The sequence below is a fragment of the Heteronotia binoei genome, chromosome 2, assembly GCF_032191835.1.
Source record: "Heteronotia binoei isolate CCM8104 ecotype False Entrance Well chromosome 2, APGP_CSIRO_Hbin_v1, whole genome shotgun sequence".
Classification (NCBI taxonomy): Eukaryota; Metazoa; Chordata; class Lepidosauria; order Squamata; family Gekkonidae; genus Heteronotia; species Heteronotia binoei.
In genome coordinates this window covers 75,465,580-75,487,430 of record NC_083224.1, presented here as the reverse complement: position 1 = coordinate 75,487,430, position 21,851 = coordinate 75,465,580, and the positions used below count along the sequence as shown (strand labels likewise).

The 21,851-nt window shown below is 42.3% G+C and overlaps 1 protein-coding gene across 1 annotated transcript; it reads right to left on the bottom strand.

Moving 5' to 3' along the window:
* Nucleotides 1–5,460: 5,460 nt before the first annotated feature.
* Nucleotides 5,461–13,552, bottom strand: LOC132566362 (Krueppel-like factor 15). The gene is made up of 2 exons (XM_060231307.1): nucleotides 12,526–13,552; nucleotides 5,461–6,344 (listed from the first exon to the last, which is right to left on the bottom strand). The coding sequence occupies exons 1-2, from the start codon at nucleotides 13,458–13,460 to the stop codon at nucleotides 6,164–6,166; spliced, it is 1,116 nt and encodes a 371-aa protein (XP_060087290.1). The 5' UTR covers nucleotides 13,461–13,552; the 3' UTR covers nucleotides 5,461–6,163.
* Nucleotides 13,553–21,851: the final 8,299 nt, after the last annotated feature.

The following is a 21,851-nucleotide window of genomic DNA, read 5'->3' as shown; positions in this document are numbered from 1 at the left end:
CTGTTAGTATATCTCCACTGACGTCTTCTACAACCCGTAAGGACAGAAATCAATCTGCTTGAGAACAGATGTTGTGAAGTTGACTGCTTAGGAAGTCGATTGCTCTGCTGATTAATTTCTTTTCGAGGCCTTAATACGTTCAGAGTAAGTGTCTTATTTCAAAAGAGGAGGGTGTGTGTTAGACGATGAAAACTAAGGAGCAAAGGCTTGATCCCACAGGAGTGTTTCCGAGAGTTATTTTAAAAGTAAGATGTATCTCCAGAACTAACTTCCACCCCAGTAACAGCTGCCCTTTTGCGAAATCATAGTTTGGTGCAGAAGAACAGTTAATAAATATAGGAGTCCCTAAAATTATTATATAATCTGGAAGACTGTGATGGAACAGTGAAATTTCAGAAAACTGAAACTTTTTAAAACAAAATAAAATACTGTGGCAAAAACATAAGCCTGTTTTGGGTTCTTTGGAGACCCGATGCAATGCTTACACGAGCAGGACAAGATGAGGTGTTAAAAAAATGCTGCCTGGAAAAAGGTTACTTTTCATCTTTGTTTTCTGTTGCAAATTGTATCTTACGTTTAGCTGTTGGATGCAGTCCAGATTAATGGAACTGATTCACGCTTGCACTTTGGTGCACGCGGATTTGCTTTTGCAGCAGTAAACATCATAAACTTGAAGCAAACGTGTACGGTGTTCGCAGATATACAAGAGACATGTATGGGCCTCTGGTATATGCCTGTTTGTGCATTTCTAATTGTGTTGACAGCTTCATGCTTTAGTGTTTGCCACTAGAAACACCAGTGTACCGGCTGCAAACTAGTTGCTTCATAAAGTGTCTGGATTTTATGTAATTGCAGAACTCAGGTGGACATTGAGATCTTATCTTTCTTATGCTATGAAGTACGTTAGTTTAACAGGGCGTGCCTCCTGACCCAAGGACTGAGCTGCGTTTTTTATTTCAACATTAGTGGGCTAAAGCACTTACCCTGCTTATCAATTTTTCAACATCCTCCACCTCAACATATAAGTACATCAATGGGTTTAACAGCACCTAAATTTATGGAATTGCAGCTTTATTTAGATAATATGTTCCAGTTAAAGAATTTGAATTTTCTGATTGCAGAATTCAAGGTGATTAAACTTCCCCACTTCTATTACTGAAGATAGAGTGTTTTGTAGTGCTTATACTTGGATCTAGGAGAGACCCAGGTTAAAATCTGCAGTCTGTCATGGAAGCTCACTAGGTGGCTTTGATCAAGTCAGTGGCGTTTTTCACGTTACTATTTTAAACCAGATGTTATTTGTTGTTGGCCCAATTTTTAGTAAAGTGATACACAGAGATGGGGGTTTCATACAGCAAATTTCCTTCTGTTAATGAGCCATCTCTGAAGTGTTATGGTCATTTCAAACAATGTCACTTTTTTCCCACCCTGCAGCAAATTCCACATTCTAATCACTTGTTTGGTAAAGAATCACTTACTTTTGTCTGTTCTGAATCTACTAGACACCAACTTCATTGGATGTACCTGAATCTTGAGTTCAAGTATTTTAGGGGAGGCAGACGTTCTCTCTGCTCACTCTCTGTACCTCATGAACAATTTTATGAACATCTATCATAACATAAGAACCATCTATCATAACATAAGAACCATCAGACCAGTAGCCCATATATTCCAGCATCTTGTCTCATACAGTGGTCAACCAGTTCCTCTGGACAGCCAACAGGGCATAGAGGCTGAGACTTCCCCTGATGTTGCTGCCTGGCTCTGGGATTCAGAGGATTAGTGCCTCTGAAAATGAAGGTTCTCCTTAGCCACCATGGCTAACAACCACTGATAGACTTAACCTCCATTAATCTAATTCAGTGTTAAAGTTGTTTATTCCTGTGGCCATCACTACATCCTCTGGCAGTGCATTCCACATTTTAATTACTCTCTGTAAAGTAGTATTTCCTTTTGTCTGTCTTGAACTTATTGCCTGTCAGTTTCATTGGATGCTCTTCATTTTCAGAGAGTAAGACAAAGTTATCTTTATCAACTATCTCCATCCCATGCATAATTTTATAAACTTCTATCATATCCCCTTAGTCATCTTTTTCTAAATTGAAAAGTCACAGACTCTTCAGCCTTTCCTTATAGGGAAGATGCTTCAACCCCCTAATCATCTTGGTTGCCCTCCTCTGTAATTTCTCCAGCTCTGCAATGTCCATTTTGAGATATCAACATTGAACTTCATTTGCCACATGGTTGCCCACTCACCCAGTTCGTGGAGGTCTTGGAGCTCTTCACAGTCAGCCTTTATTTTTATCATTCTAAATAATTTGGTATCAGTCATCTACAAACTTGACCACTATCCCTAGTTCCTGATGAATAAATTAACTAGTATTGGCCCCAATGTCATTCCTTGTAGAATCCCACTGCTTACTTTTAAGAGAACTGTCCATTGATTCCTATTCTTTGCTTCCTGTCAGTTTTTAATCCATAAGAAAACCTGTCCTCTTATCCCATGACTGCTAAATTACTCAGGAGTCTTTAGTGAGGTACCTTGTCAAAAGCCTTTTGAAAGTATAGGTATATGTTTACCAGGTCAGTCACCGTTTACATGCTTATTCACTTTCTAAAAGAATTCCAAAAGGTTGGTGAGGCAGGACTTCCCTTTGCTGAAGCCGTGCTGATTTTCCGTTAGTAGGCTTTGTCCCTCCACATGTTCAACAATTCTATCTTTGATTATAGTTTCTATTAATTTGCCTGGCACAGACATTAGGTTCACTAGCCTATAATTTCCTGGATCCCTTTCTAAAAATTGGTGTAATATTTGCTTCTCTTCAGTCTTTCGGTATAGTGGCTGAATTTAGTAATAGGTTACATATACAGGGTAGCTGATCAACTATCTCACATCTGAGTGCTTTAAGAACGCTTGGGTGTATGCAATCAGGATTTGGAGATGTATTGTTTTTTAACTTAGTAGGTCAAAAGCTTCACCTCTGGCTCAGTTCTTCCAACTCCTTTTTTGAAAATAGGGCTGTCATCTGATTTCTAAACTGAAAAGTCCCAGACTCTTCAGCCTTTCCTCACAGCAAACGTGCCACAATCCCTTAATCATTATGGTTGCCGTTTTCTGTCATTTTTTTCCAGCTCTGCAATGTCCCTTTTAAAAATACAGTGACCAGAACTGCATGCAGTGGAAATGGTTTAGAACTTGAAAGTGATTGATTTACTAATTAGTACTGTCAGTTGTATTATTTTAAACCAGTGTCTGTTTTCCCACCCTTCTTGTTCGTTTTTAAAGGCCTCTTTAATTGGTAGATAGGCAATTTAACACACAGTCTCTTTAATTGGTGATTTATTGGCATTCTTCTTTGTTATAAGCCACTATTATCATTCTAAACTTGAAATTCAGAAGCTTAATATGACACCAGGCTGATCAGAGTGTCATACTACTTTTTTTTTAACAATTTGCAGTCCCCCCCGCCCCCCGCCAGTAACAAGTTGCACTGATTTCACACCATTGTAGCTTTTTTTGCACCATATTCAGTGTTATTGATCCACACTGACTGCCAAAGGCCCTCCATGATCTTGGGCAGAAATCTTTCCTATTACCTACTACCTGATTCTTCTAACTGGAGATTCCAGGGATGAACCTAGGGCCTTCTGTATGTAAAGCAAATGCTCTGCCACTGAGCTACAGTTCCCCCCCACCACACATTTAATTCACAAGAGGTTAAAAATAAAGGGGTGTGGGGTAAAAGTCACATGAATTGGAAAAAGAATGAAGACCCATTTTCCTTTATAGAGAATCCTGAGGCTAGCTTGTAGCTCTGAATGCTTTGATGATTGATTCAGTTTGTTTTTCATCCATATGTAAATATCTCTATGCCTGGCTAGGCATGAATCCTGGAATGCTGCACCTGTGAGCATTAGTTATTTTTGTGCTTTAAATAGCTAAATTGCCATAGTTTAATTTTCCAAAGGTGTTGTTTTTTCATAGTTAATTTTTGTTGCCTATCCAGACAGAAATGCTTTTAGAAGAGAGTAGTGGTGGTGGCAGTTCTTTATAATGTCAGTCAGCATCCTGGATAAAAAATTGTGCAATTGGGGATTGTTGGAGGGAAAAAAATAGAATTCTGTTGGGCAGGACCTTGGCGTGCTTAAGAGGGGGAGGTGGTGTGAGTCATTCATGCTGGCACATCCTGAAGAATGGTGCCCGTAGGGGAAGGAGGCTCGAACACCCATGGCAAGCAAAAACAGGACTCTCACTCACATGCAGGCCTCAGAATTATGACTTTCAAGTAAACATACATAGGATTAGGTATTTGCTAAGTAAACTATCGTTCTCTTCTAGTAAGAACAGAATCTGAACACTGGGGCCAGCTGGTGACATGTATGAAATTACACAAAAAGATGTGTACTTGCTTCTCAATGCTCTTTGCCTCATAACTTAACAAAAAACATAACTTAAAAAAACAAAAAAACCCAAACCTGATACCTTCCCCTTTGACCAGGGGAAGATTTCTTTCTTTTATAGCAGCAGTACACACTCATTTATACTGAATGCCTAGCAAAAGAAACATGTCCTGAGGTGAATGTATAGCAAGCCAGTGTGATCGAATGGACAGAATGGAACTTGGATTGTAGTGAGTTGGGTTCAGATCCTTGCTTAGTCATGAAACTCACAGGTTAGGCTTTTGTCAGTCATCACCTCTGCCTAATGTCAGTCACAGATTTATTATAAAGGGCTGGGGAGAGAAACCTGTTACACATAATGTGGTAAAGAAAATAAGCAACACATTCTTCCATGAAAGCCAGAGAAGATGCTGGTGGGATAACAGTGATTCAAATGAGCTTTCCTTTGGAAAAAGGAGTAATAAGAAAAAAAATGAGAAAACAATGACCAAGCCTTCCGGCTGTAAACAAAAAGTTAAAAACTGGTTTTAAAAAGAACTAAGAAGAGAGAAAGGCTGAAGCATGACGATAATGATCCATGAGGAGAGGATGTTTTGAGCTAACATGACAGTCTAAAAACAGCAAAAGAGGACATTGCCCCTCTGCTCGGAGCCCATGAAGAGAAGCAGAACTGCCTCTTGGCAGGGGAGGCGGATTGGAGCAATAGTTCCTGGGCCAGGCCTCTAGAAAGGGCTGCCTCTGCACTGGCAGAAGCTACATGTTGGGCTACGCAGAGACCACAAAGAACACAGAGGTTTCCCAAAGTGCTTCCTAAAAGGAATTATTTTTTAAAGACCTGTTTCTTACTTTTACAATCAATAATATTTGCATCTGTTCATTATTTATAGTGTAGAAAAGAAAAGCAGAAATTGGCTCAGAGCTGTGATCACTTTAGGCAGTATGCAGAATCCCAAGGGCTGTACTGTGCCAGCCCTTATACAGTGAAGCAGGCTGATGACTCTTCTATCTCGTTGCAGGGTCTTATAAAGAGTTTAAGTTTTGCATCATGCAAGAGTACTTCCAAAAACAGAAACGTAAGGGTCCTTGGGGGTATCATTCTGAGGCACTGACGGCCTTTGCATCATGAGCCACAGAATAAGCATTTAAATCTTGGCTATGGAAACCAAAATGAAATTCAGTTATCCAAAATTCAATTATTTCTCTAATACTGTTGACTAAAGCAAATGGCACTGAATGCTATGAAACCCATTTCTGGCAACAAGAGAGTTTCTGATTTTGACTCCTCCATTTGTCAGTTTTTAGCAAACATTTGCCTGGTGGTCTTCCCCTTCTAGTTGTCAGTTCTAGACTTGATGATAAAATGTATGCTTATTGAGAAAGAAACACTGTAAAATGCAGTTCTGATTCATGTAAGTATCCCTAGTGTCCACCATGGCAGGAGCATTAGAAATGCCTCTAAAATCAGCATTCCAAAATTGAAAGCAAAGACTCTTTTACCCCTGCACCTGCTCTAGCATCCTGAATTGTCAAATAGATCCCTCAAACATAATTACAGATTTTACAAAAGTTCACAAGAACAGTAGACTCCAATTGGAGGTGACTCTGATTGTAAGGCATGTTCAGGTTAGAGGTAGGCTTTGGACTTTCCACAGATTCTGACACAATCAGTGTCTTATTTCCTCCTCTTCCAAAGAAATATGGTCTTTTATACTTCCATTTATCTTGCCTGGAATTTTTCTCCTACCAAGGCAATGAAGGAAGACTAACTTTTACCACAACTTTGATTTGTCTGGCTTCCCAAACTGAATGACACTTTGTGGATCTTCATGTGTTTGGATAAGTGGTCACTGCGGGCAAATTTCTTCTCACAAACTTGGCACTGATAAGGCTTGAGTCCAGAATGAGAACGTTTGTGGCGAGAAAGTTCATCTGAACGGGAAAACCTGCAGATATATATATATATATATATGTTTACTAAGGAGCCTGTTTTTATGCTTTATGCCAAATCACACTATACAGAAAAGAATTCTGGGATGCAGGACAAATGATCTGACCCATGGTGCTCTAGACTGATTTTTAAGAGAGCAGGGTTTTTCTATTTCCAGAATTACATTTCCTCTCTTACACACTTTCAGAACACATACTGCAGAAAAACAACTGTAAACATGTGTCTCTGCATTGTGGGAGTTGGGAAATACAGTCCCAAGGGCCAGTTCACGCCATGTGTAAATTCTGCAGGTAGTGGAACATGTGAAGAAGTTTCAAATTCTTATGGGCACATATACAAATGTCAAGCGTCATTTATGAACCAAAGCATCCATACATAGAGATGTGTCAACCCATGCATCAAAATAATTCAAAGATTAACAGATATTACCAAAGTAAAAATAATGTGTTGTGCAATACTCTGTTTTTAGAGAAGGAGAAGACAGATGCAGAGCTTGCCCAACATTAACATAACTAATCAGGAATAGACTGAACATGATTTCACTGCCAAAGCAGTCACAGCAGAAATAACCTTCAATCAGATATTTTCCTTTCTGAGGCCAATTGAGCTCAACTGAAATCTTCAAGTGGGACAATATATTTCCTTCTTCGACAATCTTATAATGAACTATAAGTTGATAGGCACATTTACAGTTTCAGACCATGAAAGCTCATGATTAAGACCACATTGTATAGATCATGATGGGTAGCCATGTTTGTCTGTAGCAGTAGAAAAAGAACAAGAGTCTAGAAGCACCTTAAAGACTCACAAAAATTGTGGCAGGGTATAGACTTTTGTGAGTCACTTCTCACTTCAAGAAGAACTGAACAGTGACTCATGAAATCTTATACCCTACCACAAATTTTGTTAGTCTTTAAGGTGCTACGGAAGTCTTGTTCTTTTATACTACCACATTATGTATTATTATTTAATATTTATTTTATCTATTTAAAGCTTTTATTAGGTGCCTTTCTACTTCATGGAACTCAAGGCATGTTACAATGTAGATAAAATACAGAAATAGAATACATAAATACCAAAATTTAAATTCACCATTTAGGATTGCCAGTACACTAATCAAATGTGGGCCTAAAAATAGTTTTCAACTGGTTCCTAAAGGAAGGGGGCCAAACACACCTCCTTGGGGAGGCTGTTTCATAATCATGGGACTACCACTGAAAAGTCCCTCTCTTGTATACATGACAAACAAGCTTCTTTGGTTGATGGGGCAGCCAGGAGAGCATCTCCCTGTTACCAGGCAGGAGTATAGTGAATGTACTGCATGTACATGTGGTGTGTGACTACTGAGAGACACAGCTAGCTGCAGTTTCTCAGTGTGTGCTCATGCTTAAACATGAAGTATCTCACTGAGAGTATAGCTATACATCCACAGTATTCCAATGTGTTTCTCTTTTAGAATTGTGTATCAGTATAATTATGTGTATTGACATACTCAAAATAGGGATATTGGCTGTATATCTCATTACATATGCGTTACCTATTTTCTCTATATTTTATTGTATTCCTTTTTCCTATGGCAAACTAGAATTATGTTTACATGTTAAAAAGTAAATTAGGTAGACAAGAAGATCACTATCCAATGTATTTCTCTTTTAGCTGTATTGACACACTCAAGCAGGGACTTTGGTTGCTTATCCCATTATGTATATTGAAATCATCTCCCATTGTCATTGACAGACAATCTCACATTTTGACATACTACTGTTTTGTTGCTTTTGCATGCTCATGCTACTCAGATCAAAGGTTTGCTCAATTTGTTAATTTTACTGCATACTGCTGTTTTTTTGCTTTTGCATGCTCATGCTACTCAGATCAAAGGTTTGCTCAATTTGTTAATTTTACTATTCTGTCATTGTACCATTTTACATTCTAAACCACAGTCTACCAGATAATTTTACTTCACTGTCATTGGTTCTTAAATCTGTACCATGTTGCATTCTGGGCCACTGCCTACCAGCTATGTATGACTTGCTCACTGTGCTGGATTCCTCATCTGATGAAGTGTGCTTAAGAGCACACGAAAGCTTACGTTCTAAATAAAAATTGGTTGGTCTTAAAGGTGCAACTTGACACCTGCTTTGTCCAACTGCTTCAGACCAACACGGCTGCCCGCTTGGATCTATCAGTTGACATATATACTTGGACCTAGGGAAGAAACTTAGAAGCAATGTTGTCAAAAGGCTATGAAATACAAAAGGGACCATCTTACAAAGCTCAAATGTGTACAAGATAAGCATTGTGACCATTTAGAACATGTGGCAGTTTTTAGAATGATATTTGTGCAATCCAGGTTTCACATGTATTCAAGCATAGAGTCAACTGGGATTTTGGAGGTTTGGGGACAGGGCACCCTCAGTTCTATCATACCACCTTTGATCTGCTCCTCATGAAGTGAGAATGAAATGACTGGCCCTTAGCTAGATGTGGGGGGGGTAGCCATGTTGGTCTGAAGCAATGTGACAAAGTTAGAGTCCAATAGCACCTTTAAGACCAACAAAGTTTTATTCAGGCTGTGAGCTTTTGTATGCATGCACATCTTGTCAAAGTTTGACAAAATGATCAAGATTTTCCAATGTAACAGTTTGGCCATAAGCTTTCAAATTGAACAATGGAATCTTGGTAACTGAGGCATATGATAGAGCTATTAGAAGAGCTTGTTGACTATGTACAAGAAGATGCAGTGTCAATAGCTTGTTGTGTTCACTGCTTATGACACCATGCCACCTATGGGATTTCTAGCTGCAATCTGATATAGCAGAAGAATATGCTCTTAAAAGAACACTGCAGAGATCAAACAGATTCCTAATATAGTTATCAGATCTTCCAAGAAAAAGTACTAACTTTCTGCTGAAATACATTCCAGTGTCTCAAATCACAATCGTAAAAGATGCTGGAAGGAAGATCAGCCAAGGACACTAGAGCATGACTTTTGATGTCCTGCTGTTGTACGCATGCAGGCTAAAAGGGAAGGGTTTGCAAAGCAGCATATGGTCCAGGAGAGAACTGGGCAGTTTATTGCTGCATTTGTTCAGCACAATTCACTAAACTTTCCAGCTTTTGAAATCCTTGTAGCACTCTCCTTCCACTCACAGATAAGAAAAAGAAGAGCCATTTGTTTCCTCTCTGTTGTCACAAGAAGAAACCTGCTGGATCAGCACAATGGTTCATCTAGGCCACCCATATGGCTCTGGGAAGCCTACAAGCAGGGCATCATGCCACTGACAGATTGATCCTCCATGCATTTGTCTAATCTCTTAGGGAAACTGTCTGAGCCATCACTGATTATTATATGACCACCATTAGGAAAAAAGAATCTGCCTATATTGAAGACAGCACCATAGAATGTTTTAATTGTAATTGTATTTTATTGGTTTTTAAACTGAAAGTGTAAATGTCTGAACTGACTGTTAGCCGCCCTGAGTCTGCTTGCAGAGAGGGTGGGATAGAAATTTAAGGTAAATAAATAGATAAATCACTGCATCTTGTGGCAATGAAACCCTCTAGTTAGTTTTGTGCTGTGTGAAGAACAACTTCTATTTGTTCCATGTCTACAGCACATTAATTTCTTTTGATGAATGAGTACTTCATAGGACGTCCTGTTTTGTGGATGTTGATATTGTAACATGAACTGGGAACTTTAAATGATTTGCAGAAGCAAAAAGGATTATTTTTATTTCCTTGTGTTTCCCTTTCCCCACAACAGACTGACTCTGGAAGGAGAACAGCACTTAGAAAAAGTTTCCTCCAAGCCAAATTCCACCTCCTGCCCCCAATACTCCCTCTAAGCTATGGAGGCTTGTGAGTAAAAATTCTACTTTGTGAGCTACTGGCATTGAGGTTATGAGCTATTGCATAAATTAGTTTGCTCTGGGGCCGTTTTTCCTGAGTGAAGACAAAAATGTGTGAGCTGGAGCCTAAAAAACTGTGAGCTAGCTCACACTAACTCAGTTTAGAGGGAATACTGCCCACCCTGTAGCCAGTCCCTATAGCTTTTTCCCCAGAAAAAGCGCAGCAGGGACGTATTTGCATATTAGTCCACACCCTCTGACATCACCATTGTTTCACATAGGGCTTTTTTTGCAGAAAAAGCACATCAGGAACTCATTTGCATATTAGGCCACACACCCCTGACGCCAAGCCAGGCGGAACTGTGTTCCTGTGTGTCCCTGCTCAAAACAAGCCTGGCAATCCCCATCATTGGGGATAAGGAACTGGGGCTGAGAAGCAATGTGGCACACAGGTCACCCTCTCTTAAACCAATTTCTCATCACCTCCCCTATGGTTCTTTCAGCCTCGCTTGTCCCTTGATGGTTGCTCTCCTGTCCCACCCAGCAAAGCCTATTATCTGTGACTGCCCTGCATTGGGTTCTAAGTGATGTGACAGTAGAACTGTTGGAAGTCAAGGACTTTGCACTGTCTCTTGCCTTAGAATACAGAGGAATAAGAGTCAAATGGGTAGATAGACAGGACACTGAACAAGACACTTACTGTATGTTTCTACTCTCTAATGTTGTCCCTTTGAAGTGTAGATTGCTACTCTCAGGGAAAGTTTCCTTCTGCCCCCCCTCACTTTTGCCACAATGCCATGTTTCTCCAACTTGGCAACATGAGAACAGGATGCTTTCCCAAATCACAATCCACATACTTGGATCAGTCAACCTGTCTCTCCTCTATCCTGTCTAGAAATTGAGTTCCTATAATAAACTCCTAATATTAGTTTACAAATATAAAGAGGATCCGTGTAACTATTGTTTCTTGCTCACACACTCTCTGAACCAGATGGCTCCACTGTGTTAAAGTCTTGGGCACTCTGCTAACTATAAATCTCAACAGCATGGATATGCAACCTTCATCTGTAATGTTTTGGGGAAAGGTGCCTTGTATGGCCTGGCACCAACATACCTTAAGGACTGCCTTCTCCTATCCAAACCTACCACTCACTCCAGTCATCTTCAGAGGCCCTGCTTCTGGTGCCCCCACCCTCTGAGGCTAGAGAGGTGATGACCCAAGAAAGGGCCTTTTCTGTCATGACACCAAAACTTTGGACCTCCTTCCCCCAGATTTGTCTGTCTTCCTCTATCGGTGTCTTTTGCCAGCAGGTCGAGACTTTTTCTATTTCATTTTGCATACCCCAGTGTTTGCCCCTCCTACTGTTTTTAATGTGTTTTAAATTGAATTTTATATTTTAACTGTATTTTCATAGTTTAAATAGTTTAATGTTTGTTGTCTTGTGAACCCTGGCTGGGTGGAAAGGGCATTAAAATGTTTTAAAGAAAGAAATGTAATAAATTTGATATTGCCTCTGCATAATGAGCAAAATAGCCATGCATCAGAGCCTGTTAGTCAATTCATTAAGTACTTATACACATATGAAAAATAAATTTGTTCAAAGTTAAATGATGTGAGATTCTTGTGGTTTACATTGGAGAGAATGAAAGCAGTATGGAATGACTTTAGAAATGTATCTCAAAAAGGACAATAAGTTTAGATATAGGTCCCACTTCAAAAAGTTACAGAACCATTACTTCAGGTGAGTAAAGGCTTGATCCCACTGAGTGATTGTCTCATCCTCTAGCAAGGATGACCAGTCACATTTGGGACAAAGGTTTCGTTGGGGTATGTATGCAAATGAAAAGTTTATGAAATTAATCCCCTTTGCTACCATATGTTGGTCTTTATCAGTTAAAGCTTTCTCCATTATTGCTAAGAAAACTCAGCTGTGTGATCTCATGCTATGATTAAAATCACAGAAAACTTTCCAGAAAAGAGATTCAGTCCATATCCAACCAGTGATGAAATAATTACTTTGATTCCCAGTTAAATGACATTAACCAAGTAATCAATTGATGATTAAATATGTTATTCTAAAAACTGGAGCTGTCTCTTGCAAAAGAGTAAAAGTGATAAATTAAAAACACTGGAAATGGTCACCCATCTGTACTCAATTGGGGTATATATTTGATTCAATAAATTAAAAATTTTATTTCAAACATTATGTGATTTGTCTACATTAGAGTACCGAACATTTCAAAACCTTCCTTGAGGAACAAGAGATATGACAAAAACAAAACTGCTAAAAATAAACTGCTAGGCTGTTTTCATTTTTACACACTTACCTCCAGCCACAGTCTGGCCATGTACAGGTGTATGGCTTTTCTCCAGTGTGGCGTCGGAAATGAGCCTTCAGATGAGAACTTTTGGTGTACATCTTGGTGCAGCCAGGATGTGTGCACTTGTGAACTCGGATGACAGAAGAGGAAGCTTTGGGGACCTTGGCTTCCATGTTCCTTGTGTTTCCAATAACTCCTGGCCTCAGTGTTACAGGCAAAGGAGCTATTCGTACATATTTCTGGTCTGTGCTTATCATAGGGCTCTGGATGACCTGAGGAAGAATGGTCACACTCTGGTCTTGCATTTTGACGACCAGTTGGGCCACTTTGATACTTCCAGTAAGGCCCTGAGTTGAGGAACTACCTTCACTTGCTTGAATGGGCTGAATCTGAAGAACAACAGGAACATTTCCCATTGTTTCAGGGCTGCTTGTATCTGCAGCTGCCACACCAGATGGAATACAGATTGAAAGGTCTTCATTTAGAGCAGTTCTAGAGGTACACTGATTCCAAGGGCTGCTCAAATTGATCTCAGATTTTATCTCAAGCTGCCCTTCTACTGATTGCTTGTTGTTTGGCTCATCCTTAAGAAATGCTGTCTTCTCATTCAGGAACTCCTCAATCTCCTCCAGCGTAGGGATGAAATCCCTAGAGAGTTCTGTGCAAAAATCAGGTAGCTTGAGATGGGCTTCACAGATGGTGCTCTGGGGTTTCTCTACTACCTTCTTTACCTTAGACAGTGAGACATCCATCTCCAGTGAGTAGGGAAGGCTCGAGAGAATCGCTGGATTTGATACCTGTTCTCCATTGCAACCCTCCACCAGGCTTAATGGTGGAATATCGGGCTCAAGTGCATCCGCTGCACTGTTTAGTTGAACAGAAGCAGACGTAATAAATGGACCTGAAGCAGACACCAGTTTGCTATCATTTACTGAGACCATTAGTTGGTCGTCTTCTTCATAAATAGGCGTACCAGTGGCTGAAAATCACAAAGTCTAGAAAGCTATAGATCCACCTGCAAGAAAACAACCACAATAAAACTTATTTAAGAGAAAACAGCATATGGAACAAAGAACAACTAAAGAGGGTCTCTGTTCTAACAGAAGATGAACCAAGAACAGGAGGGTTGTTAATCCAAATTTAGCATTCAAATGGGGAAATTACACAGCTATAGTGGTAAAAGGTCAAATCCCTACTCTGTCATGGAAGCTTGATGGGTGACTGTTAGCCTGTCATACACTCTCAGGGTTGCTGTGAGAATCAAATGGAGTAGAGGAGAAGAACATAAGATGCTTCTGTTCCCTACTGGGGAATAAAATAAGTAAATAAAATCTTCCCCCTCCCCCAGGCTTCTGTTAGACCCAAAAGGGGGGAAAGAAGGCAAAATGAAGAACCAAATAGGTTAATTTCAGTTTTGCAAAAATTATTTCTTTTAGGAAATGTCATGGAGAAGCAATTAAACCCTTCTCCCCTAGCACATCCCATCTAAATTGTTCCTATATTCCATCCCAGTGGAAGATATTCCCAGGTAATAATTATCCCACATAATATGTAGTTTGTCCCTGATTCTGCCTGTGATTCCTGCTCTCCATATTACCTACTGAACTGGGAATACTGCCCATATTCCCAGTTCAGTAGGTAATCTGGAAAGCAGGAGGCATACTGGGGAAAGGCAGGTAGCGTTTATGCCAAAAGCACCATCTCATCTACAGCAGGAAGTCAGCCAGCAGACTGCAACACCAACAGGCATCTAGAATTATTCCTTGTCAGCCATATGTGGACCAGGAACAAACTCGTTTCAAGTGTACTGTTCTGTAATTTTGGTAATCCAGTTTTATTTATTTAAAAGATTTGTATGTCACCTTTCAACCAACACAGGCAAACATTTAAAGCTTAAAATATGAAAACATTAAATATAGCTATGTAAATTATAAAACATGTAATATAAATATGTTTACAAAACATACAATTTTATAAACACAATTAAGCAAAACACATAACCCCATATAAAACAAACATGGAAGAGGGCTAATAAGAGTTAGTGAAGGAATGTGGAACAAAATGAAATAAAAGACTTCACTGGCTGGGAGAAGCAGACTGTAAATGAAGTAAATAAATACATATGATGGAACTTGGAGCATCCATTGCTCCTGTCTGTTATAAGAAGTATGCTGATGCTGGTACAGAAATGAAATTTTGGTCAGACTTGGTCCATTAAAATTTTAGCATCTGACAGCTTGGATTTCAAGCTTCAGTTTTACAATATGGCTTCATTTCAAACTGATATAGTACATCCACGGCTTTTTTTCTGAGGGAACAGAGTTCCAGAACCACTTTGTGGAAACAAAATTCTCAAAAAATATTTAAAAGTTTATGGTGGGCACCCGTGTGGTTCCCCTTCATTTTCCTCTTGAGAGTTCTGGCACCTCTGGCACTTCAAAGAAACATTTTTTATAATACACCTAGACCATGAATGAGCAGCATTTAAGTTATTTCATGACCTGCCCATAGGAAAATATTGGGCATATGCCTGACATTTTGCAAGGCACACTGTAACACTATTCACAACATTGGGGCTGAATCTCTTGCTTCAATATCTGCTTGGAGAAATCAAGAGACTGAGATTGTGTTGAGCCATGTCATTCTTGTTTCTCCTCCCTCTTCTCAGCAGCTGCTGACATAAGGGCAAGAACATGTTGATGTCAGAGAATTCCACATTCCTTGTGGTTTTCAGATAAGTCTATAGAATCAAGTCTCAATTGTTTATATTTTTCATTACTAAAGTAGTTTTCAATTATATACCTCTACTCCCTACCCATTTGTTTTTCTTAAGACTCCAGCCTTTTTTCAGATTTATATAATGGATTTTTTTTCACATTTATATAATGGGTGGGACAACTATTTTCTGTCAGGTAGAAAAACATTGTGAACTTTGATTCCCACTTTAAGTCAGGTAAATAGAAAAGACTGCTTCATGAATTTTTCCTATGTTCAACTGCAGCCTCTTACAGTTTAAAGTATAGCATAGGACATAAAGCATGTGTACTTGCATTATTTATACTTTATGTACACCTGCGAATCTGTTAAGAGTGTAAATATGCATAACCCCCCCATAAGTGATGACTGGCTGCCAATATGAACGGGATGCAGAATCAGGTCTCAGTAAAGCATCATGAGAACAGCTCATGTGTAGCCCTGCCCACCTTCAGTAGCAACCATTAACCATACTGCAGGAAACAAATTAACACAGCTAAAACCAAGGCCTCTATGGAGATAGCCTCACAGCTATGCTCTAGGTCTAGTCTATTTCCTACAAGCAACTGAAGGGATACTCTCTGAGCCCTGTGGGCACTAAAATAAATAAATTGCATACTTTTGAATCATTTAATCATCTGTGGATGTTAATGAGGTGCCTACTTAATGATTCTTATGAATGTCTATAGAGAACTCTTGCAGAAACCATGCAGAATAACTGTGCTTTCAGATGTAGCTCTCAGAGGCTTGAATCACCTCCAAAAGAAGTGTCACCTCAAAAACAATTAATTGAAACTGCTATGCATCAAACAACAGGAAATCATGAGCAGGTACACGTGAACCCGCCCACAAACAGAACCAACACATGAAAGTAGGCCTGGTAGGTGGCTGCCTAGAGTACCGCTTGGCCTACAGGAGTGCTGCTGGGCACCCCCTCCCCTTGCCAGTCTCAGCTTCCTGTGTCTGTGCAGACCCTGGAAGCTGAAAGCATTGGAGCGGCGCATCAGCATGTGCTCTCCTCTGAGCCCGCCTTCCCTTGCAAGGGAAGGCAGCCTCAGAGGAGAATGTGCCCTGCCCCACCACTCTCAGCTCTCTGGGTCTGCCCAAGGTGGGAGCGGGGCCTAGGACACCAGGAACTCTGGCACCAACCCTACCCACAAGCTATGACCAGGAGTAACACAGTATTTTCACACATTGCATTAAAAGCACTTTGAACCTTTCTAGCAGCACTCGTGCATTTTATTAACCTTGGAGACAAAGTGGAAGAAAGCCGTGTATGAACCAGATGCATTATCACAAACGTAGATTTACATTGAATTACATGAGCAATTAACAACACATCTTGTACATAAATGTCTTAAGCCTCCAGTAAGCAATCATGATATAGATGCAGTAAAATAAATAGCTGCACTTCAAGGTCACTTATGTCACTTGTTTGAGAATCACCCCTCTAAAATATAGGAATAAAGAAGAATTCCACATGTTGAAACCTGTACAACTAATAGATAGTGGGGGCTGTGGTGACAAACTCTGCCTCTGACATATGAAGCAATCCTAAGTAGGTATTCTCAGAAGTAAATACTTTCAAACAAGGTATGCACATAGGGGTCTGTCCACAGAATGAGGATCCCTGCTTGCTTGACTATTGGTGCAATACATGAATGCATTAGGGTGGAGGTGGAATTTGCTGCTGCCATTCTGATTTCTTTTAGTGAGCATTTATTGTAAATTGTCTGACCGCGTGAGAAGGGCTGTTGTCTACCAGTTCCATAAAACACTACAGATGAGAACAGCATCACTTAAGATCATTCGGGTAACATGCTTTAACATTCACACACACAAAAAAATGCAGGTTCAGGTATAAAATTATGACTATTCATTTTCTTTTGCACTTGAGCATCCCAGGTTTTGATGAACCTGAGCCCAAACTCTGCCATTCAGCTTTTTTGTGCTTCAGTCCTCAAGTCTGTCAAAGAGGTATTTGAAATGTGCCCTAATTTAGACAGTAATTGAATTACACGAAGGCTTTTAGTGTGCTGATGAAGTGATATGTATAAAGGTTTTCCACAGCCTTATACCAGATTTGTAAAATGTTCTGACACCAGGCACCAGAAGCACTTCAACCTCTTTGTTGCAGCACATCACATAAACCTGGGTGCGTTAATTTGTTTTGAAGATTTCCCCAAGAGAATGATAATAATTTTGGCCATCTACCTAATGTTAATATTACATTGCATAGTTAAATCCTGGCAATATTCCAAAACCCCATCAGATTACTCAATTCCAGTCCCTGGATTGATTTTAACAATTTAAAACCCGGCGCTAAGGATAAATGAGCCCTACCGTTCCTCCCTGTGTCCTCAACAGAGAATGGGGGTAGGCAGTATGGGTGTGACAATTCTATACAATTTCCATTGGATTGTTGTAACGAATGAGAAAAGGTGCTGTGCAATTTCTTTTTCCTGGCCATGAACAGCTTTAAGAGAAGAGGTTGAAATAACTATCCTTGGTTCCTGTCTGCAGAGGAGGCCAAGCCAGGCAGCTGGTTGTCCAAGGTGATGGACAGATGGGAAGAAGATAATAATAGCAATATGGGAAGAGAGGCAAGAGGGCAGGAGGAAGACTGAGAGCAGGCTGTAAGAATACAGTGGACTATTTAGAGGGCATTTGCAAGCAAGAACAAGAGGCTGGAGAGTTGGAAGGGGGGGTCTCAGCCCCCAGCACGGGCTTGACTTAAACCCATTTCTAGTCCGCCTTTCTTCAAATAAAGACTTGAGGCAGAATTCAGGGACCCCAGGAGGGAGCATGGCTTGCTTGCACACTGGGGAAATGCTGTGTGCTTGCTTGAGAGAAAGTTGAAGAGCCCAGAGGGGTGGGAGGGATGAAGGAAACCAGAGCTAGCGGTGGGTCTAGGGAAGGAGAAAGGAGGGTGAGAAGGAAGAGGGCCGCTCACTCTCTGTATGGATGGGATGTGATTCCTCCGAGGAAAGGGGCAGATGGGGAATGCGCACAGGTGACAAAGACGGAGGGGACGTGGCTGGGGGGCGGTATTCCCTCCAGTCTCGGCAGCAGCTATGCGTCACCCTTTGAGGGCCACACCTCCCAGCGGCGAGGAGCCTCCTCTCGCGTTCCAGGAGCGGGGCATCTGCGTGGCACAAGGCCACCTATTCTCCTCTCTCTGCCAGATGCTGAAAGGCATGCATGACGTGCGCTTCGGCCAAGGTCACGATCCGCCGGAGCCTGCTGGCGCCTTCCTCGCACGCGAACAGCGCAAATGGGCGGCCCGCTTTCAGCCGGCCCGCCCGCGCCCACCAGCCCCCGCTCGGCCCTCTGGCTGGGCACGGCAAGCGGGAATCCCGCCCTCCACTCCAGCAGGCCAGGCGGAGCTTAAGTCAGTCGAGGCCGCTCGGCCCCGCCGATAGGGTGGGCGCCGCGTGTCGGGTCACGTGCAGGCCGTGCGGCGGCTCGAGTGCCCCGCCTCCCACCTTGGCGCGATTGCGAAACGGCCCCAGAATCTGAGCGCGCTCGGCTGGATTCCTGCGTGGAAAGCAAGGCGGAAGAGCAAGCGTGCGGCTGAAGAAGCCCCCCTGCTCTGCTGCTGGTCAGTGAGACGCCAAAAGGGCGAGTGCCCCTCCAGTGTGGCCGCGCTCCGAAACGCCAATGGGCTGGGCAGGCTTCCTCGACAGGAGCTGCTACTGAGTTCTGTGGGGTGGACCCCCAAGCCAGTAGGCTGCAGCTTTTACAACAAGTGGGAGAGATTTGGCAGCCTGCAACTCTTCCGTCAAGCACGCTCATCGGGGAACCCTCCTGCAGTCTCGCCGCCAGCCCAGGAGGAGGAGAGAACTTTTTTTAGTGGGGCGAAAACAGAGGATGGCAGGGTATCCTTAAGAGGATGGCAGGGTATCCTTAAGAGGATGGCAGGGTATCGCGCGTCGTGCCTCCGGGGTAAAAAGGTAAAGGTAGTCCCCGGTGCATGCACCAGTCGTTTCCGACTCTGGGGTGACTTTGCTTTCACAACGTTCTCACGGCAGACTTTTTACGGGGTGGTTTGCCATTGCCTTCCCCAGTCTTTTACACTTTCCCCCCAGCAAGCTGGGTACTCATTTTACCGACCTCGGAAGGATGGAAGGCTGAGTCAACCTGAGCCGGCTACCTGAATCAGCTTCCGCTGGGATCGAACTCAGATTGTGAGCAAAGAGTTAAGACTGCAGTACTGCAGCTTTACCACTCTGCGCCAAGGGGCTCCTGCCTCCAGGGTGCCAATTCCCAGTTCAGACGGTTTCCCTTCTCTTGGGGACTCCTTCCTTCTGGGCAGCAGCAGCAGTCAGGCGAAGGAACAGCCCGCCTGCCCAGAGAGGTCCCCTCGGACTCGGGCAGTGGAAGGAATACTCCGGCTTCCCAAGCTAACAGACAGTTGGTGCCACGCTCCCAGGTGGCAACCCCGCTGCTTCGGCATCGAAGCCATGTCTTCTCAGGCTCCGATTTGCACCCACCCGCCCCGCAGATGGGCTGCCCTGTTAACCCTTACCGGCGCCAGGTATCCAAAGACGCTCGCCCTTCCCGGTCTGTCGCGATCGCTCGCTTTCTGCTCACGTGACCTGGGAGAAAGTGCCAAACGGTGCTAGGGCCCCGCCCACTCGAAGGCTTGGCTCCTTTCCGGCGGTCTCATTGGACAGCTGGTCACAGAGGCTCGGCTCGCAGCGCCGCATGGCCTTCGCTTGGGTTATGCCCAAGGAGACCGAGTGGTGGTGAGTAAGGGAAAGAGCCCCACACCCCGGTCCTACACCTTCAGAAGTCCCGGTAATATCAGTGGGAGTGAAGTGAAGGCAAATGCCACCAAATTGAATTCAAACTGCGAGCCTATGTAGACTTCCCTAGCTGTGGATCCCATTGGAGGGGGGGGGGGGGGAGTAGGATTTCAGTGTCAGTCTGCAGCACATCTTGTATTCCATGTGAAGACTTTACAAACTGCAAACTAGGTGCTTATCCATCCTTCCTGAAATACTTTTTCCTTCCCACCCTTTTGGGTTGTTGTTTTTAAATTCTGATTAGCCCAGCATGTGAAGAGTTCTGAGTATGTTCATTGTTTTGATATTTTGGTTAGTTGTCCTAATGCAAAGCTGTCTGCTGCTTTTGGAATTTTTCTAGGTATGTATTTTCAGAATTGCTGCCAAAGTGCTTCAAGACTGGAAGGGTGAGAATCATACACTCATGGAAGGGGTCATATAGGCCATCTAGTCCAAAACCCTGCTCATTACAGGATCAGCCTAGAACAGGGGTGGCCAAACTTGCTTAACGTAAGAGCCACATAGAATAAACATCAGATGTTTGAGAGCCACAAGACATGAATGTCAGATGTTTGAGAGCTGAAAGGAAGGAAGGCAAACAGATGAAAGGAGTGATGGACAGGTGGAAAGAAAGCAACTTTAGCTTTAAATTAATTTTCCAAGCTACAGGCTGGCTTGGCTTAGAGAAGTCATTTAAAGAGAGAAATGCCTTCTCCAAGCCAGGTGGCAGGACTTCAAGAGCCACACAATATGTGTGAAAGAGCCACATGTGGCTCCTGAGCAGCAGTATGGCCATCTCTGGCCTAGAGCATCCCTGACAAGTGTCTGGCCAGCTGCTGCTTAAAGACTGCCAGTGTGGGGGAGCTCACCACCTCCCTCGGTAGCTGATTCCAGAAGAAAATAATGTTATAATATCATCATTAAGGATAATACTGAATATTTGATTATTTTAATTATTATTTTTATTTTGTCTTAGAAGAGTTAAAGAAGACAAGTTGGTTTTTATACCAAAGCAGTAGACAAGTGACACCTTTAAGACCAACTAAGTTTTATTCAGAATGTAAGCTTTCATACGCTCTAAACAGACTTAATCAGACAAAAATGGAATGGCAAGCAGTCCTTAATAAAGTGGGCAGTGAGTTGGTATGTAGAGTCATGGAAATGACTCCTAAGTTAACCTAATTTTCTCTACCTTAAGGAGTCTCAAAGTAACTTACTATCCCCTTCCCTTCCCCTCCCCACAATAGCCCCACAACAGGGGCTGAGAGAGTTTGGAGAGAACTGTGGCTGGCCTAAGGTCACCCAGATCTTACTCAAAAAGCCATTAATGTATAAATAGCAGATACATGAGCAATAATAATCATCACATTTTTAGGTTTAGTATGGAAAATCCTCTCATGGATTGCTGCCTTGACGTGGCGAGAGGGCTTGTGCGGTTCAGTGAGGCTGTGGACTATGCCATGCAGGGCCACCCAAGATGGACAGGCCACAGTTGAGAACCCAGACAAAATGCGATCCACTGGAGAAGGGAATGGCAACCCACTCCAGTATCCTTGCCAAGAAAACCCCATGGACAATAACAAAAGGCTAAAAGATATGGCGCTGGAAGATGAGTCCCTCAGGTTAGAAGGTGCCCAACTGGGGTAGAGTGCCCAACTGGGTACTGGGGTGCCCAACTGGGTACTGGGGTAGAGCTGAGGGCAAGTCCAAGTAACCACAGAAAGAGTGAAGCGGCTGGACCAAAGCCGAAAGGATGCTCAGCTATAGATGTGTCTGATAGTGAAAGGACAG